This window comes from Candoia aspera, chromosome 4 (genome assembly GCF_035149785.1).
Source record: "Candoia aspera isolate rCanAsp1 chromosome 4, rCanAsp1.hap2, whole genome shotgun sequence".
Classification (NCBI taxonomy): Eukaryota; Metazoa; Chordata; class Lepidosauria; order Squamata; family Boidae; genus Candoia; species Candoia aspera.
Window position 1 is genome coordinate 6,605,697 of NC_086156.1, and position 19,352 is coordinate 6,625,048.

The 19,352-nt window shown below is 42.9% G+C and overlaps 1 protein-coding gene across 6 annotated transcripts in view; it reads right to left on the bottom strand.

The window, feature by feature from the left end:
* Positions 1–1,975: 1,975 nt before the first annotated feature.
* XYLB (xylulokinase) overlaps positions 1,976–19,352 on the bottom strand; it is a 103,606-nt gene continuing 86,229 nt past the window's right edge. For 5 of the 6 annotated variants that reach the window (XM_063303342.1, XM_063303341.1, XM_063303338.1 and 2 more), the window contains 2 exons: positions 15,000–15,094; positions 1,976–2,187 (listed from right to left, as the gene is read on the bottom strand). In XM_063303342.1, coding sequence (XP_063159412.1) covers positions 2,122–2,187; positions 15,000–15,094 — 161 coding nt within the window. In that variant the 3' untranslated portion in view covers positions 1,976–2,121. Of the gene's footprint in view, positions 2,188–12,917; positions 13,017–14,999; positions 15,095–19,352 lie in introns of those variants that run through there. The other variant, XM_063303339.1, reaches the window with a different exon arrangement.

Below are 19,352 nucleotides of genomic sequence, written 5' to 3' on the forward strand. Positions count from 1 at the left end.
AAGGAAGTTATAAACAAGTTAAAGGTCCAGACAAATTTGGAATATTGAGACTTTTACTATATGATTTTGGAAATAATTATATAAAAGAAACAGCTTTTTGTGGGAATTGTTTTGTCTATTTTAAGTTGTAACAGAGATTGGAGACTTTATGATTTCAGATATTGGATATTAGAGGGGACTAAAGTCTCCAGGCAGAAAAGGAAAAGTGAAAAAAAGTGTAAACTTGCCTTTGTTTTTGGTTAGTACGGGGATTAACAAAATGACACAAAACGTTATAATATTGGAAATATTCCAGGAGATTTTCAAAAAAATGGGGCCAGAAATTAGTAGCTACAATGTCAGAAATGATGTCTGCTTCTATGGATCGACTATGTCCAAAAGGTGTTAATGAAGGAATGACAGATGTGAAACAAATTTTGCCTGGTGTAAAAATATTAGAACCAGAAATATTGGAAAATAAAAAAATGTGGATTCCAAGACAGAGAAGGCAGTTAAAGTGGAATTACAAATGACAAGCCAAGAGAATGACTTGGATAAGGACTTTCTACTGGATATTCAAAAGAACTTGGATAAAGTTTTGAAAATCAAAGTGGAAATACATATGATAAACCAAGAGAATTACCTGGATAATGACTTATTACTGGATTTACAAAATAGTTTTTTCTAAAGCCTCAAAGAAGCCTCTGGGATGGAAAAGGAAAAATTAAAGAGAGACCAAATCCTATGACAACATCTGAATGAATTAAAGATCAAGATTGTCAGAAGTAAAAGGAAGGAATATACAGTTGGCTTGTTTGAACATGGTTAAAATAAGACATGTTTCTATAAAGCTCTGGTAACCCTTTATGGACTTTTTGCTGACGCCAGGACTGAAAAGTTGATGATTTATGGATTTGCATATAGATGAGGAAGATATTTGAAGAAGAGATATTTGTTTGTAACCTTATAGGGGGTAAAGAGTTATTGTCAGTTTATACTTGTGGTGATGAAAATCAGAAGTTACTGCTTTATATGTTTCTTTTCTTTGTCTTATTTTCTTTTTTTCTTTTTCTTCCTTTGCACGTTTTACTCTTTTTATTCTATTTTTCTCTTTGAGTTTAGTTTGTTTTTATTACTGTAATCAAAATCTTCAATAAATATATATGTTAAAAAAAAACAAAGTATCTTTGAACCTGCTCATTTGTGCCTCGAGTGAGAATTCTGGGTTGATTTGTTTGATGATCCATTTGTTTATTGTCTTGGCTGTCCACAGTATTCTCAGGAGTCTTCTCCAACACCCAAGTTGGCCAAGAGGAGATCATCAAAAAATATCATGCAATCACTGCCCCACTCCAGAGCTGCTACAGCTCCAGAAGAAACAAAAATCCCTTCTTCTCCACTGAAAAAAAATAGAAATTAAAGATTGCTAAAGCTTTCCCTTTCCTGCCTGTTGGTATGGTAGGAAGTTATGTGAGCTACAGTGATTTGTACAAGCTGTGTTGGCACTATCACTCAGTAGGAATTTAAAGCATTGGAAAATATAACAGCAATAGAACAGTAAGTTTGCAGTAGATACTTTTCCTATACTTCTAACCATGGTTGCCTGTCCCTGGAGTGGGAGATAGAAAAACAGGGCAGACAGGCTCCAGAAATCCCACTTTAAAAGGCAGCAGGGATTGATTTGGCCTGCAGATTTACTATTTCAAGCAACTGCCTTGAAATGGAACCACTCAGTTCAGCCTGGGCGACAGAGAGAGGCAAAATATCCTCCTGTAGAACTTGCAAATTGAAAAAATGAAAAAGTAAGGAACAGCTTTGCTCTGGTTTCAAATCACCAAGCGCTGAACTTGAAAGAAGTCAACTCAGCTCTCAAAACCAGCAACCACCGTCTGATCAGCTAAGTCCAAAACTAATTTGAAACTGTTTAAAATCTTTGTCCGGAAGTACATCTAGAGCTACGCATGGATGTTGAAGGGCCATTCGTGGTAGTTCGTGATAAACAGAACAAGCACCGCATTTATTCCACAATTTCTATTTCAATTACAAATTAAGGAATGTTTCACACAGTTGTGGGTCCAGTTTCTTTCATTCTTCAGTATGCTTTTCATTTAAATCATTATTGGTAGATTCTCTTAGAAGATGCTATTTTGGCTTATTCAGCACTTTCTGCTCAAGCTCCATGTATCTTTTAAGCAAGGGTTGGTAGATCTAAAACAGAAAAGGAATGTTATGGGTTAACAAAGACCACTACTATTGTGTAGGATTTTATCCTCATAACCAAATACATTGCTCAGATACAAAAACCTAATATTACTTATATGAATAGGTGTTCTTTAAGCCTTCGACTAATCATATGGGCAATGGCAAATATTGTCAGCACAAAATGTTTGACAGCAAACTCTTCCAACTGGTGCCCTCCAGATCTTCTGATTAACAAGGCAGCTTAAGGACAAGGCCTGCATCCAGTCCCCAGAGACCCCCAAAGATTATCACCAAATTATCATTTTTAATGTGGAAGAAAATTCAAATGACATGATTGGTGGAATTAATTGATTTAATTTTAATTGAATATAACCATGAATCCAATCAAATATAGTTTTTGTCCTGATTCAGCAATCCTCTACTTTTTGGGGTGCCACCCCAGCAACTATGACACTCACGGACGATATGTACCCCTTGCTCTAGAATTCCTGTCTGCATGCTGGCTGGAACACAGCAGGACCTGTAATTCAGCAACATCTGAAGGTCACTAGGTTGGGAAGGACTATCAACAGAGCTGAAGTCTAGGCCAGTGTTTTCCAAATTTGGACACTTCCAGATATGTGATTTCAACTCTCAGAATTATCCTGCCAGCTGAGAATTCTAGCACTTGAAATCCTCACATCTGGAAGCTGCAACAGTTGAAAAGCTAGTCTAGGCAACATGAATTAGGGCACAAATGCCACTCTTATAGATTATTGCATGATCACTGTGGAATATTCCTCATTTGAAGAAGAGTTGCCTATAGAAGGAAGGGAAGAAAAGTCTTGAGATGATCACTTGAAATAGGCCAGTTACAAATAAGATATAGAAGACTATTGAGTTGGAACATCTGGAGAATTTCATCGGTGTCATCAGGCAAACAAAGACAGCTCTACACTTGCTTTTCCCAACCTAACCAGGAATCTGGGAATGGTACCCAACAGATATGGAGGATTCAACGTTGGGGAAGACTTTGTAAGGTGAAATGTTAACACTTCATAGATTTAGATGGACCGAGCCAGACTGAGACTCTATAAAGTTTTGAGATTAAGACCCCTTCAACGAGAGGCTATGGTTCTTGTGAAATGTCCTGTATCCACACAGCAGGGATTGTCCTAACAACTCATCCTTTCATGTGATAATGGGAAGAGTCCGAAGGAGAAACCACAGAGGACACAATGGCTGAGCACTTACTCCCAAAGACTGAGCTATTTGGTTGCTCTGCAGTAATTCTCCTAAATTTCACAGATGAAACTACTGGAAAAAAAAAGCATTTCACTTGTCAAACGTAAGAGCTAGTAAACATATCAATATAACGCAAAAAAGGCTTTCCAGGTACATAGAAGAGGGGGCGTGGTGGCTCAGTGGTTAAGACGCCAGGCTTGTCGACTGGAAGGTTGCAAGTTCGGCGGTTCAAGACCCGAGCGCTGTGTGACGGAGTGAGCTCCCGCCTCGCCCCAGCTCTTGCCAGCCTAGCAATTCGAAAGCATGCAAACGCGAGTAGATAAATAGGTTCCGCTTTGGCGGGAAGGCAACAGCGTTCCGTGACTGCAGAGGTGTCTTTGGACAGCTCTTCGGCCATGAAACGGAGATGAGCACCGCCCCCTAGTGTCAGACATGGCCAAACAGGAACCTTTACCTTTACCTTTAGGTACATAGATTGCCATATAGACTGACCTACTAACCTCTAATTTAACTAAACAAAAGGCTCAATTTTGGAAAATAGAGGAAAATACATTTTCCTACCATGTTGAGCAGAAGTGTAGCAGAAGGCCAGAAAAAAGGGAAGAGAAGAGAAGGGGAAGTATCAGCCCTACAAAGCAGTCACATGTGTGAGATGGGCAGCTATATAAATTTGACAAATAAATAAATAAGAAGACAGACCAGGCTAAGAAACCAATGCCACATATAGGTCAGGACTACTTTTCCTATTAACAGCTGTAGTAACAGAATCTTGCAAGTCTGAATGTGCTTCCCCCTCCCTCCCTTTATCTTTGTGTAAACTAGGGAGGGGTTTGTCTTAAGTGTTTTTTCAAGTTGCTTTCTTGGCCCAGGCTCAAGCCTCTCTTATCTGACCACTGCCTTGAAAGTGCTCTTCCTCCTGTCCTTCAAGGCCATTCCTTCTTCCCTCTACAGGAAGAGGTAGGGAAAGGGACAGGGGTTGGGGCAGGGGTAGGGAAGGAATAAAAATACAGAAAGGGATGGGGTGGGAGAATAAGAGGGAGTAGGGGTAGGGGCAGAGAAGGAGGAAAAGGAGAAGGAGGATAGGGGATAAGGGATAGGGGGAAAGGGGTGGGAAGGGGAAGGGGGATAAGGGATGGGGAGGGGAAGGGAAGGGAAGGAGGATAAGGGATAGGGGATAGGGGATAAGGGATGGGGAGAGGGGAAGGGGGATAGGGGATGGGGAAGGGGAAGGAGTAGAAGGGGGTAGGAGATAAGAGATGGTGTAGGGGAAGGGGAAGACGCAGGGGGATAGGGGATGGGGGAAGGGGAAGGAGGATAAGGGATAGGGGAGGGAGAGCAGAAGGGGAGGGGAAGGGGGATAGGGGATGGGAAGGAGGAGGAAGGGGGGACACAGACCTCAGTCTCCCCAGAAACCAGGAAAAGAAGACACCCCAGGAAATCCTGGCCTCCTTTGCACACAAGACATGACTGTCTCCACTTTGCATCATTACCCACTCTTTTCCTTGCACAGCTTCTCAACGTGGCTGTGACCCTCAATCACCAAAACTGTCCACCCCCAAAATAAAGAAAGGCACGAAAGGGGGAAGCCGACTCACGTAAAAATGAGACGGGGGGGGGGGGGCGGCAAGGCTCTAACCTCTCGCCCATCCTAACAAACCATCGCCTCCTCCCAGCCAAGCAGAACATCTTATTTTCCTTGAATATATAGGTTGCAACAAGCAAACTACCGAACAAGCACTTATGGCTACATTAGGAGCATCAATATGTCAGGCAAAAATAGCTCTTTTATTTACTGAAATATCTACAGTCAAGCCTCACTAATTCTCACTTTGATTATCTGCAGCCCTGATAAAGCGGGCTTGCTCTGTTCCAGCTGAGATTTAATAGAATGGCCTCCTGTACAGCTGAAAGCAAAAACGCTGCCAAAATTGCAAGCTGTGTTCCTTCCTCGCTGCAAATCTTATTAGTAGCATTATTGTTTCTACAACTAAAAAGGGAAAGAAAAGAACCCCTATTATGACACCTTTATATATGGGCCTACTTGGAGGCAGCAGCGTGATCCACTGAGGTTTAAATTAAAAGTGTCAGAGGAAACGAACAGCTACATTTAAGGCGACGGTCTTTTTGACTTTTATTGGACTTGACTGCTTAACTTGCTAATTTGCAAAATTCAAGCATCTGTTGCAATGGATCTCCCAGCCATTAGCATGAATAACTGATGTTCGGCTTTTGTTTCCAATCCATGCAAACGTGGAAAGAAAACCAAAGCTTTTCTTTGTGGCTGTTCGTCTTCGCTAAACAGTCACCTCTTCTGCTGTGCCAGAGTGTCCCAGGACAGGGTTCAAAAAAATCCCAATGGCACCGGCAACCACATGATCAAATCCCCACCCCTTTTTTAACATGCACTGACACAGATAAAAAAGGGGCAGGGCTTTGATCCCACAGCTGCCACCGCCATTTTGATGTTTTTGACCTCCTCGCCCGAGAAACCCCTGACTCTCTTTATTCCTGTAAATATGATGTAAAAAATAAACTTTGTAGCCCCAAAACTTTGATCCCTTAAAACAGGGCAAGCTGCTTGCTGGATTGATTTTTTTTTAAAATCATCAGGTTGCTCCTGTACAGAAAACCAAGACAAGATCGGACTGCCAGAGTGGAAATTTGGATGTTTTCAATTAACTGCTTATCAGTGAAATCTATGGAAAACTGTATCTGGGTGGAATAAGAACATTATTCTGCGCCAAGCATCTTCTGAGAAGGAGCATTCTGTTCTGCGTGTGAAAAGTTGGATTGTGAAGGTGTGGAATTACTGACTATTTCTATCATCCAGGGTTTTTTTTTCCCTAACCAATTTTTAGAGAATCTTTTAAAAGTAACCAGCTAAAGCCTTCAATTCTTATTGTCTGTAACTTTCTCTAACATATGTTTGGTACACACTGTTCCTTAATCTAAATACGCTCATGCTTGAACCCTCCCCAATATACCCTTTTTTCATGCAACACTTCCAAGTTTGTCTTTTTTCCCAAGCAATTTTTCCAAATTTGCATTTTTAGGCACGCAGCTCACCCCAACATTACATTTTTGTTCATATCTTTTTAGCAGAGAAATTTACCAAAACTGATGCGATTCCCTGAATTAATTGTCTGCGATGGTATGAAAGTTTCCGTCGTTTAGCAAATTATGCCAATTGCTTTCAGAGAAACTATGTGCAGTTGTTATGCTTATATACTTAAAGTAATTAAAATTAAGTAATTATGTTTACTTAAAAAAAAATCAGTTGACTCATCTTTCACTTTTCAATCAAGCCCCAACTTTTAAACTAAGTATTCTAATCAACGAATTAAACAATGAAGTTTAATTTCCCAGTTTCAAACAGTCCACTATCATCTTGAATACTACTACCATGACTCTAGAAGGGCTAATTTTTAATTTTTTTTAAAGAAATTAAAACACTTCTTTACTTCTTCAGGGCTGAAAACTATCAATGATTTTACTGGTCCAACATCTCAAATCTCCTTCCTGCAACTAAGAGAACTGATTATCTGAAAAGCCACCAAGGTCAATTAAAAAAAATTGTTATTAACCTTTGTTTTTTGTCCCTTATCGATCTGACTCTACCCTGGCTTATTCCGTCCACAGCTTATTTCAACCCAGACTGCAAGTTACCCACACATCCTGCCCATGACTGCAGAGCCCCCATCAACTGCCATCCTCACACACCCCAGTGGATTTTTAGAAATCAAAGTCCAGAAGGGTAATCATGCTACTTTACCACCACAAAAGCAACCATTTCTCTTCAAAAATGGGATCCACAAAAACTTCTCCCCCTCATAGATTCATTCCTGTTGAACATGCCCCACGATCCTTCCATGTTTTGGAAATCAAAAGTTGGTCATCCAAACACCTGCCCACAACAGAATAGCAGATTCTTTCACTTTTCTAGGAATGACAGACTTTGCTTGAGCCAGTATCTTTCAAAGGGATTTCAGGAGGATATAAGCTAAGATAGTGAAATGAGTTTATTTTTTGTAATCGATGTTCAAAGGATATAAAGAACGTTCAGTGATGCATTAAAATGATCCATAGGAATATTGTCTTGTTTCTGAAGCAGCAAAATACATCGTGTCACTAGGAAAGACAGTTTACACACATCTGTGGAATCTATCCATAGGTAGTTTTACTTGCTACTTGTGTCCAAATTACATTAGAGGTAAGTAATAGCTCCATTGTCAATAATTCCTCCTCCATTAGATTCCTCAAGTAAATTGTTACAGAACCTCAGGGCCTATGCTTACAGCCACCTCATAGCAACAGACTCACAACACAACAACCACACAAAACAATGCATGGGGCCTTGAAGGCCAGTAAAACAGATCAGAACCTAATTTCTTCAGTCCAGCAAGGCGTCCAGATGGAGCTCTTAATCTCCAATGAGAACCATTCATTATGGTTCTATCACAGAGCATCCAGACACAGGGTCATCCTTTAGCTATCATTTCATGCTTTATCTCCCTTTTGTATACAGGTAGTCCTTGTTTAGCACCTGCTTCATTTAGTGACTGTTTGCAGTTACAATGGTGATGAAAAAGGAAAAGAGTCCCCCTTTTAGGGGGAGATGGGCGGTGATAGGAATGTGAATAATAAATAAATAAATAAACTTTGGGACCAATCCTCACATTTATGACCTTCACAGGTCTGTAAAGCAAAGGAAAGCTGAAGTCAGATCATAAGCACAGTCACAGTTTCACTTAGCGACTGCTTCACTTAATGACCAAATTGCCAGTCCCAATTGTGGTCACTAAACAAGGACTACCTGCATTTTCTTCCTAATAGTGATAATCTATTTAGCCAGTAAGATCCAGAGTAGAAGTGCACTTCTCCAGAGGTGTGGAATTCTATAATATGGGATGGATATGGGACGGATATGGAACGGAAACAGCCTTGGTCACACTTATGGATGATCTCTGGCAGGAGCGGGATGGAGGTAGTGCATCCATCCTCACTCTTCTTGACCTCTCAGTGGCTTTCTTTACCATCAACCATGGTACCCTTTTGGGTTGGCTCAGGGAGTTGGGGGTGGGTGGAGTAGTCTTGTGCTGGTTCGCCTCCTTCCTCCAGGGCCGGTCCCAATCAGTGTTGATAGGAGGCGAGAGATCCAAGCCTCAGCCCCTTCTTTGTGGGGTGCTGCAGGGCTCGGGGCTCTCTCTGCTCCATTTCAACATCTACATGAAACCGCTGGGTGAGATCATCCGTCATCATGGGGTGAGGTATCACCAGTATGCTGATGATACCCAATTGTACATCTCCATCCTGGGTGAGGTAAGTGATGTGGTGACTGCCCTTTCTCAGTGCCTCGGGGCTGTAGGGGCCTGGATGGGGAACAACAGGCTTCAGCTGAACCCTGGTAAGACAGAGTGGCTGTGAGTTAATGGCTCTTCTGTGTCTGGGACTTTGTCATCTTTGGTTCTGGATGGGGTTGTACTGCCCCAGACAGACCCGGTGCATAATCTGGGGGTCCTCCTGGACTCACAGCTCCTGCTCGAAGTGCAGGTGGCAGCCGTGGCCAGGAAGGCCTTTGCGCAGCTTCATGTTGTGCACCAGTTACGCCCTTTCCTGGATCGGGAAGCCTTCAAATGGTCACTCGTGCCCTTGTTATCTCCCGTATTGACTATTGCAATGTGCTCTACGTGGGGCTACCCTTGAAGACTATCTGGAATCTACAGCTGGTCCAGAATGCAGCCACATGGGCTATCTTTGGTGCCCCTAGAAGGGCACACATAACACCTCTACTACGCAAGCTGCATTGGGTGCCAGTCTGCTTCCGGGTCCAATTCAAGGTGTTGGTTATTACCTTTAAAGCCCTACCTCGCATGGGGCCAGGCTACCTGAGGGACCACCTCATCCCCATTACATCCACCCATCCCACCCAATCATGCAGAGAGGGCATGCTACAGACCCCGTCTGCAAGAGAACTCCATCTGGGGGGGTCCAGGAGCCGGGCCTTCTCTGCAATAGCTCCCGCCCTCTGGAACACCTTACCCCCAGAGGTGAGGTTAGCCCCTTTGCTCCTGGCCTTCCGGAGGAATCTGAAGACCTGGCTCTGCGGCCTGGGGAGAATAGTCATGCCTGGGGATGGCTAGTGCCCTAAAGTGCTCGTCCCACGCAAAGACTGAATTAGATCATAGCCACCTGGACTTTATTTTTATCTATATTTATTAGTTATTTGGGATTGTATTTTATATAGTATATTTTTATATATTGCAATTGTATTATTTATCTACTGTTTTATTGATTATTTTGTTGTAAACCGCCCAGAGTCCCCCTGGTGGGAGGAGATGGGCGGTGACAAATTTGATAAATAAATAAATAAAATAATTGTGATTCTCTGACCTGGCAAGACACTTCCAAATATCACCTGTTTAGAAAAAGAAAAAGATCTACCGCTTCACCACTGCATGATGAACTTGTGAGAAAAAAAAAAGTCCAGACTTTCACTGGTCCCTTTAGAAGGGGGCTGGTAGCCCAACAGCCCAGGTCAAGACAGGCTGAGGAAGTTGTCCTTGACAAACAATGGGCCATTCTTTTTGAGAAACCACAGGAGGTGCCCTTAATCCACATTTTGCTTACCACAAAGACCAACCAGATGGAGAGATGCCGACACGCCCTCTCTAATTAATATTACCCCGCAACTGGTATTTGGAGACATGCAGCCCACCACAGAGCCACACCTTACATCATTGCAGAAAAGCAAAAATAGTTTTGCATTTGCTTTGCTCTGCAGAATGACATTTCATTCAGCAGTTAACCAAGATGTTCAGGTGGTCGATGAAGTACTGTAATGGTACTTCAGGCTTGCAAGATGGATGACAGCCTTGTGAGGTAGTCCAGACAAAAAGCACTGTCAGAAGTACTTCCTCTAACTTTATTGTAAGGTTACATTAACAGAATCTCACCAGTCTGAAAGCACATCTCTCCCTCCTCGCCTTTACAGTTCAAGAAACTAGGGAGGGTCCCTTCTGAGACATTTACCACACCCCCATTCCTTCTGCAGACTCAGCTGCCTCTTATCTGACAGTTGTCTGGTCTGTGGCTCTTCCTCCTGTCTCCCAAAGTCATTCCCACATACCATTACAAATACAAACACTGATGTAAGGATTTGGGGCCGGCACTCACAGCAGCCAATGACAGATTTCCCACACTGTGCTGTAACATAAACTACAGTGGTTGAGTTCATACATGCTAAGTCCAAACCACCACATTATGGCCTAATGCCATACGTGCCGTTATGTAGCTTAAAATTCAACATTCCAATACCTGAAGGGCTCTCCCAAGGAAGAGGGAGTCAAGTGATTGTCCATAGCACCTGAGGACAGGACTAGAACCTTCACACAGGGAGATCGAAACCTGAAATAAGGAGGAATTTCCCAACCATGAGGGCTATTAAGCAGTGGAAAAGCCTGCCTCTTTTAGTTATGAATGCTCCATCACTAAAGATTTCCAAGCAAAAGTATTGAGTGATATGAGGACTCCTGTCCTGGGTAGGGAGTTAGCCTAGAAGATCTCCCGTCCCATCCAGCTGTATGGTACTGTGAAAATACGGAAAAGAGTTCCATGCATAATGGATGCACCTACTCACTAGCTGAATCCTCTGATTGCCAAGGATGGGGAAGAAGAATGAATATATATGAATATTATACAATGAGAAGAGAGGGAGGGCAGGAAATTAAGCTTTAGCCCTACTCACATTTTGTGTCAACAAAGTTGGCACTCACACAGGAACAAATAGCACAAGTACTGTGCTTGTTAAAGTTGTTAGGCCATTTTGTAGGGCATGTGACTTGTGTGCGTGTATATGTGTGTGTATGTGCACCTTTTGGCTTAATTAACCAACAAGCCAAGCATCTCCGGTTTTAATAGATTGCTAAACTACTCCTGCATTTTAATGCTGCCATTATGGGCTCTTCCTGTCTGTTAGCACATACTTAGTGTTATAAAATCTCCCCAGTTATTTCAGTCATGCCTACTGCTCTGGATTAATCTTCCTTTTCTAAAAGAAATGTTTTCAAATCTTTCTTTCTTTCCTTCTTTCAATGGGGGTAGCGGGGGAGACAGGGAGGGAGAACCTCAACAGATTTACTGGAACAAAATGCAAAGAACTCAATGGGCTCAGCTGGCCATTCAAACCAAGCCTAGATGGATAATGAGCAAAAGTTAATTACCATTAGATGGCCTTTTTAACAGCCTATTCATTTGCTGCTGATGGGAAGAAAGATCAGCTGCTCCTGGCCAGCTCTCCCAAATCTACATCATCGTCATCATGATAAATGAGGGCCTTCACCAAGAATCCCAGCCACAAAGACAGGCACCTCCTTCTGCTTAGTTTGTAAAATTCTCCATGGCTCCCTTATTTTATATTGGTAATGGGAGAAGGCTCCTCAACCATGTTTCCCTTTCGTTTCCAGATGTTGCTCCTATTTTTGTGACCTGTGCTGGCTGAGACGAAGAGGGGCTTGAGTCCAGCAGAGGAAAGGCCACCATTTCCCACTCATCTTCTTAACAAGACAAAGATTGAAAGCCCTCTCTCATACACAGGCCTGTCTGCAACATCAGCTGGTGATGGGCACATGCAAATGAGTTGCAAGCTGGTAAGATCCACCTCCCAGATGCTAGGGAGACAGCACAAAAGAGACTTGAAGGAAAGGAACAAGGCCAGCAAGCATCCTGGAGGCTGCCCACTGCAATCTCACAATCAGGAGTTGCCCGTGTGTAGTTTCTGTTGTCAAATTGTTGGAGGAATGCAACCTGTTATCAGGCTTGTCCATTACCAAGAGAAGTGACAGGGGAAACTCCTGTCTCTTAGGAAGTTCTGTCTAGTCACTGCAGAATGAAAGCAGGAGAAAGTGATGTGAAAACTGAACACAGAGTTAACTTTTATACAGTATAGGATTCATTTGGATATACAGCAATTGCTGGAATACTTTCATCATAGATTCTTTCTTTCTTTCTTTCTTTCTTTCTTTCTTTCTTTCTTTCTTTCTTTCTTTCTTTCTTTCTTTCTTTCTTTCTTTCTTTCTTTCTTTCTTTCTTTCTTTCTTTCTTTCTTTCTTTCTTTCTTTCTTTCTTTCTTTCTTTCTTTCTTTCTTCAATAAAGACCCTTATCAGAAGTTCCTGGACCAATGAACACTTGTTTATGATTTCCAATCAAGCCTGCTGGGGATAAACTTGATATACTAGGAATGGAATATATCTAACAAATTGTATTACAGGAATGATTTGTTGGGATCAAGTAATTCACAAGTCTAAGAGAACATGCTCATTCAGGCTTGCAAGACTCTTGTGAGCCCTACAAGGTAGACCAGATTAAGAAACCAATGCCCTGTAGGTCAGGACTACTTTTATTGTAATAGCTGTAGTAACAGAATCTTGCAAGTCTGAATGTGCTTCCCCCTCCCTCCCTTTATCATTATGGGAATTAGGGAGGGGCTCGTCTGAAACATCTTCTCAAGTTACTTTCTTGGCCCGGACTCAAGCCCCTCTTATCTGACCATTGCCTTGGTAGGGGGTCTTCCTTCTGTCCTTCAAGGCCATTCACTCTGCAGTACATGGTATACCTAGGGAACACCTAATTTTTAGGTATGTGCAAAGTATTCTATTTCAGAGATGGAACATTTGGGGGAAATCCAGAACATACTATAAATTTTTATAGTAAACCACCATGAGACTCTGGTAATCAGTTATGTAAAAAGTCAAACAAGTAAATGTTCTTAGCAGCAGTTTTAAGTGGGTGTATCCATGACATCCCAGATATTCATGCTGGGCCTGTTTAAAACTGCTTACATTGCCTGCCACACTCCAAGTGGTCATTAGGGATGAGGCTGGCTAAGTGCCAAGATCCAGCTTTCATTCCAGGATCAATGGTCATCATGGTTTGACTTGAAAACTCCATAGTTCCTTATACCGTGCTGTGGTCTTGGTAGTGCAAGGACACCAGAAATCCTAACAGAGATCAACAGTGGCATCTGCACGGGGAGTGAGGGGTGTCAAAATCACCACCCAAGCCCCCACCCCTTTTGAGTGTGCACACTCACACCATGACACACCATTAACTGTCTTACCAATTTTGACCCCTCCACCTCCTATGGACATTGGTGAAGGTCACACATTGTCGAAATAACGTTTGCATAACTTGAATGCACCCAGAAATAACACTTTTCAATAAATTAATTCTACCTTTTCAAAAGGCAATCGCCAGATGCTGGGGAATCAACTATGGGGAGACAACAAGATATGCATATGTGTACATAAACACAACCAAGTATATTCTGCCTTATGAAGGTCATTTATATGAAAGTGTCTGTTTGCATTTCTTTTCCCAGTGAAAACACATATTTTGCATACCCTCAAAGCAAAGACAACACTTCACACAGTTATTTTACAGAGAAGACAGCACTTAACCTCTGGTCGACTTTGAGGTTTATAAAAAGAACCATCACTTAAATGAAAGCTGCTAAACTCAACAGAACAAGATCAGATAGACAAGGAGATGCAGCCTGTTAAAAACAGAACCAGACTGACTCATCAGCTTACAGACTTCCCTGGCAGTTTTCATATTAACGCCCCGGATTATTGGCGAAGTCCCTGGCTTTTGTCACTGTGGTGCTCATGAAGGAATCCATACTGTCAGCAGCCAAAACCATACAGATTCCTATCACAGACAAATTATAGAGGCTAGGGAGACACAGTATGGGGACATCAAAAGTTGTCTTCTCCACTAATGCAGTAAAACCAAGTTCAATCTCACACCATTAAGGTAAGTAAAGACACAGCATGGGAAGACAGGCATATAGGTCCACAAGGGTTGCCCAAGGTAGTTTGATATGTCCTCAAGAGCTCTGGAAGCCCTCAGAAGGTCATCAGAAGTTCATCTCTCAGACGTTCATCCAGATGCACACTGACAGACAAAAATGCCCATCTGCATTAATCTCCCCTTCAACTAAGCGGCCAGAGTTCAGTACTGGCTTTGAGTTCTACAGCATGTGCGCAAGACAAGTGACAAGCTTGGGTCAGTGCATTCAGAACACATCACAGAATGAGGCTCCATCCTGGGATTCATCAGGAGATACATTCTTGTGGAAAGAGTTGCTTAGATATATGGCTTCCTCAACGACTGCTCTAAAACACAGGTAGGCAGCCTGATGGCTTCCAGATGTTTTGAACATAGGCCTCACTCAACCTGTCCAGCAGCAAGGGATTGTGAGACCCGTAGCCCAAAACAACTGGAGGGGACCAGGTTGTCTGCCCCAGCCCTAAAGGCATATATTGTATGTGCGCACACGCATGCACACACCATACGTACACACCAACTTTGCATTTGTTCTTCCTTCTCCCTAGTTCCTTCTTCTCACGCAACCCTGATGTCCCATCCCAACCATTCCTCAAAAGAGGACTCGAAAGCTTCCACATTCATTACAGATTAGCAGCATGTCCTTCAGATTAAGTTCAATTCCCAAAGTAAAACCATCACAATCATTTGTGTTACCGTTCTAACTTTAAAGCAAATAGGACCAAGAGAAAAAGAAAGACCACCTCCTCACCTGAGCTGCGCCTGGTGCTGGAGTAGCTGCTAATCGGGGCCCTGGTGCTGATTTCACAACATCGGTCAAGGGCACGCTTGTCTCTGCCATAAGTCCTACCAAGAAGATCAATGAGGAGAAACAAGATGAGGGATGTGTCTGAACTCCTTGGCAGATGAATATGTTGCATTGATCTTCCTCAGGCGGGTCAGTCTTCAGAAGTGAAGGATAAAGAGTAAAGATTTTATTTTCCAATGCACAGATCTAGGCATGCGGGGTCCCAGAGATCACATTTGGGTCAATAATTCAATTTGTCCCATGGAGGGCAAAGCTGGCCACACAGTTGCAAGTTCAACAGTATCAGTGATCGCTGAAGAATGATGATAAGGCAGCAGAGAGATGAGAAACGATGAAGAAGGAATAAATTCAAGGTCCAAGCCAGATTTTCTTTTCTTTTTTTTTAAAAAGGGAAAACGTTAACTCAGCCTTATAAGTAAGGCCACAAATGTTATAGCTCCATGGTCTGATCCAGAGAGCCAGTTTGGTCTAGTGGTTAAGGTCCTAAGCTAGAAACCTGGAGTCTGTGAGTTCTAGTCCCACCTTAGGCATGAAAGCCGGCTGGGTGACCTGGGGCCAGTCCCTCTCTCTCAGCCCAAGAGCCAATCAGGCGTGGTATGAGAGTTCTAGTCCCGCCCTGGGCCTGAAAGCTGGCTGGGTGACCTTGGGCCAGTCCCTCTCTCTCAGCCCAAGAGCCAATCAGGTGGGGTAGGAGAGTTCTAGCCCCGCCCTAGGCATGAAAGCTGGTAGGTGACTTTGGGCCAGTCCCTCTCTCTCAGCCGAACTCACCTCACAGGGTTGTTGTTGTGGGGAAAATAGGAGGAGAAGGAGTATTAGGTATGTTTGCCACCTTGAGTTATTTATAAAAATAATAAAGGCGGGATAGAAAATAAATAAATAAATAAATTAGCCCTGTCAGTGCACCCACACACACACACACTCACACAAGAGAGAGTCCTGTGGTGCCTCCAAGTCTAACAGAACTACTGGGCAGAAGCTTTTGTGAACTGGAACATGCTGGGATAGTGGGCTTCTGTCCACCAAAGTCTACATGATAATAATTCAGGAGCCTTTTAGAATGCCACAAAACTGTCCTTGGGCACATACTTTTGCAAAGATACGTTAGTTTTATGTGATGTAAAGGAAAAGCAGGAATCTCCTCTGAAAGGTGACTTACTATTAGCAGCTACAACAGTCTCTTTTTATAAGCAAATGACCAGAACAATATTTATGCAGGAAGCATTCTCCAATAAAAAGTAGACAGAGAAGGCCCTATAATCTTTTTTTTAAAAAAGCACTGCCTTCTTCCCCATCACCACATAGCTATTGTTATCTCAGCCTTTCCCAACGTGGTCGCCTCATCCTTCTTCAATATGCTGCCCTTCAGGTGGGTGAAGACTAGAAATGATTGATTCTTGGAGTTACAAGACCAACACAAGCAGAGGATGCCATTTGGGGGGAAGAATGGTATTTTTCCCCAGTAAGGGGGCTTCCTCCCTGGCATTTCATAGATTACACGGTTAGTAAGCCACTGTAATGGTATGCGGGAATGACCTTGGGAGATGGGGTAAGAGATGCTGCCTAGGGAACGATAAGATAAGAGAGGGCAGAGCCCGCAGCTGCTTAAGGGACAGAGAAAGAAACTCAGAAAGAAATCTCTCTAACTTATCAGGCTGTAAAAGAGACGGTGGGAGATTTCGACTCTCATACTTGCAACATTCTGTTAATGCAGCCTTACAATCTTCAGCAAAGGATCGTTACCTTGTCGTGGTGCTGGAGCTTGAGCACCTCAGTGATGCCATGAGCTAAACCGTGAAGGGCCACCCAAGACGGGAAGGTCACGACAGAGAGGTCAGACTAAATGCGATCCCTGGGGAAGGTAATGGCAACCCACCCCAGTATTCTTGCCGTGAAAACTAAATGGATCAGTACAACCAGAGATATGTCGGTATACCATCGGAAGATGAGACCCCCAGGTCGGAAGATGGTCAAAATGCTACTGGGGAGGAACAGAGGATGAGTTCAACTAGCCCCAGACGTCATGACGCAGCTAGCTCAAAGCCGAAAGGACGGCTAGCGGCCGACGGTGCTGGTGGTGAATGGCGAATCCGATGTTCTAAGGATCAACACACCATTGGAACCTGCAATGTAAGATCTATGAGCCAGAGCAAATTGGATGTGGTTATTGGTGATTAAAGATAGACATTTTGGGCGTCAGTGAACTGAAATGGACTGGAATGGGCCACTTCACATCAAATGACCACCAGATCTACTACTGTGGACAAGAGGACCACAGAAGAAATGGAGTAGCCTTCATAATTAATAGTAAAGTGGCTAAAGCAGTGCTTGGATACAATCCAAATAACGATAGAATGATCTCAATTCAAATTCAGGGCAAGCCATCTAACATCACAGTGATCCAAATATACGTCCCAACCACAGATGCTGAAGAAGCCGAAGTAGAGCAGTTCTATGAGGACCTGCAGCACCTACTGGACAACACGCCTAAAAGAGATGTTATTTTCATCACAGGAGACTGGAATGCTAAGGTGGGCAGTCAAATGACACCTGGAATTACAGGTAAGCATGGCCTGGGAGAACAAAATGAAGCAGGACATAGGCTGATAGAATTTTGCCAAGACAACTCACTCTGCATAACAAACACTCTCTTCCAACAACCTAAGAGACGGCTTTATACATGGACTTCACCAGATGGACAACACCGAAATCAGATTGACTACATCCTTTGCCGCCAAAGGTGGCGGACATCTATACAGTCGGTAAAAACAAGACCTGGAGCTGACTGTAGTTCAGATCACAAACTTCTTCTTGCACAATTTAGGATCAGACTCAAAAGATTAGGGAAGACCCACAGATCAGCTAGATATGAGCTCACTAATATTCCTAAGGAATATGCAGTGGAGGTGAAGAATAGATTTAAGGGACTGGACTTAGTAGATAGGGTCCCGGAAGAACTATGGACAGAAGTCCGCAACATTGTTCAGGAGGCAGCAACAAAATACATCCCAAAGAAAGAGAAAACCAAGAAGGCAAAATGGCTGTCTGCTGAGACACTAGAAGTAGCCCAAGAAAGAAGGAAAGCAAAAGGCAACAGTGATAGGGGGAGATATGCCCAATTAAATGCAAAATTTCAGAGGTTAGCCAGAAGAGATAAGGAATTATTTTTAAACAAGCAATGCATGGAAGTGGAAGAAGACAATAGAATAGGAAGGACAAGAGACCTCTTCCAGAAAATTAGAAACATCGGAGGTAAATTCCAGGCAAAAATGGGTATGATCAAAAACAAAGATGGCAAGGACCTAACAGAAGAAGAAGAGATCAAGAAAAGGTGGCAAGAATATACAGAAGACCTATATAGGAAGGATAACAATATCGGGGATAGCTTTGACGGTGTGGTCAGGGAGCTAGAGTCAGACATCCTGAAGAGTGAGGTTGAATGGGCCTTAAGAAGCATTGCTAATAACAAGGCAGCAGGAGACGACGGCATCCCAGCTGAACTGTTCAAAATCTTGCAAGATGATGCTGTCAAGGTAATGCATGCTATATGCCAGCAAATTTGGAAAACACAAGAATGGCCATCAGACTGGAAAAAATCAGCTTATATCCCCATACCAAAAAAGGGAAACACGAAAGAATGTTCAAACTATCGAACAGTGGCACTCATTTCACATGCCAGTAAGGCAATGCTCAAGATCCTGCAAGGTAGGCTTCAGCAATTCATGGAGCGAGAATTGCCAGATGTACAAGCTGGGTTTAGAAAAGGCAGAGGAACTAGGGACCAAATGGCCAATATCCGCTGGATAATGGAAAAAGCCAGGGAGTTTCAGAAAAACATCTATTTCTGTTTTATTGACTATTCTAAAGCCTTTGACTGTGTGGACCAGAACAAATTGTGGCAAGTTCTTAGTGGTATGGGGATACCAAGTCATCTTGTATGCCTCCTGAAGAAGCTGTATAACGATCAAGTAGCAACAGTAAGAACAGACCACGGAACAACGGACTGGTTTAAGATTGGGAAAGGAGTACGGCAGGGCTGTATACTCTCACCCTACCTATTCAACTTGTACGCAGAACACATCATGCAACATGCTGGGCTTGAGGAAGCCAAGGCTGGAGTGAAAATCGCTGAAGGAAACATTAACAATCTCAGATATGCAGATGATACCACTTTGATGGCTGAAAGCAAAGAGGAACTGAGGAGCCTTATGATGAAGGTGAAAGAAGAAAGTGCAAAAGCTGGCTTGCAGCTAAACCTCAAAAAAACCGAGATGATGGCAACCAGCTTGATTGATAACT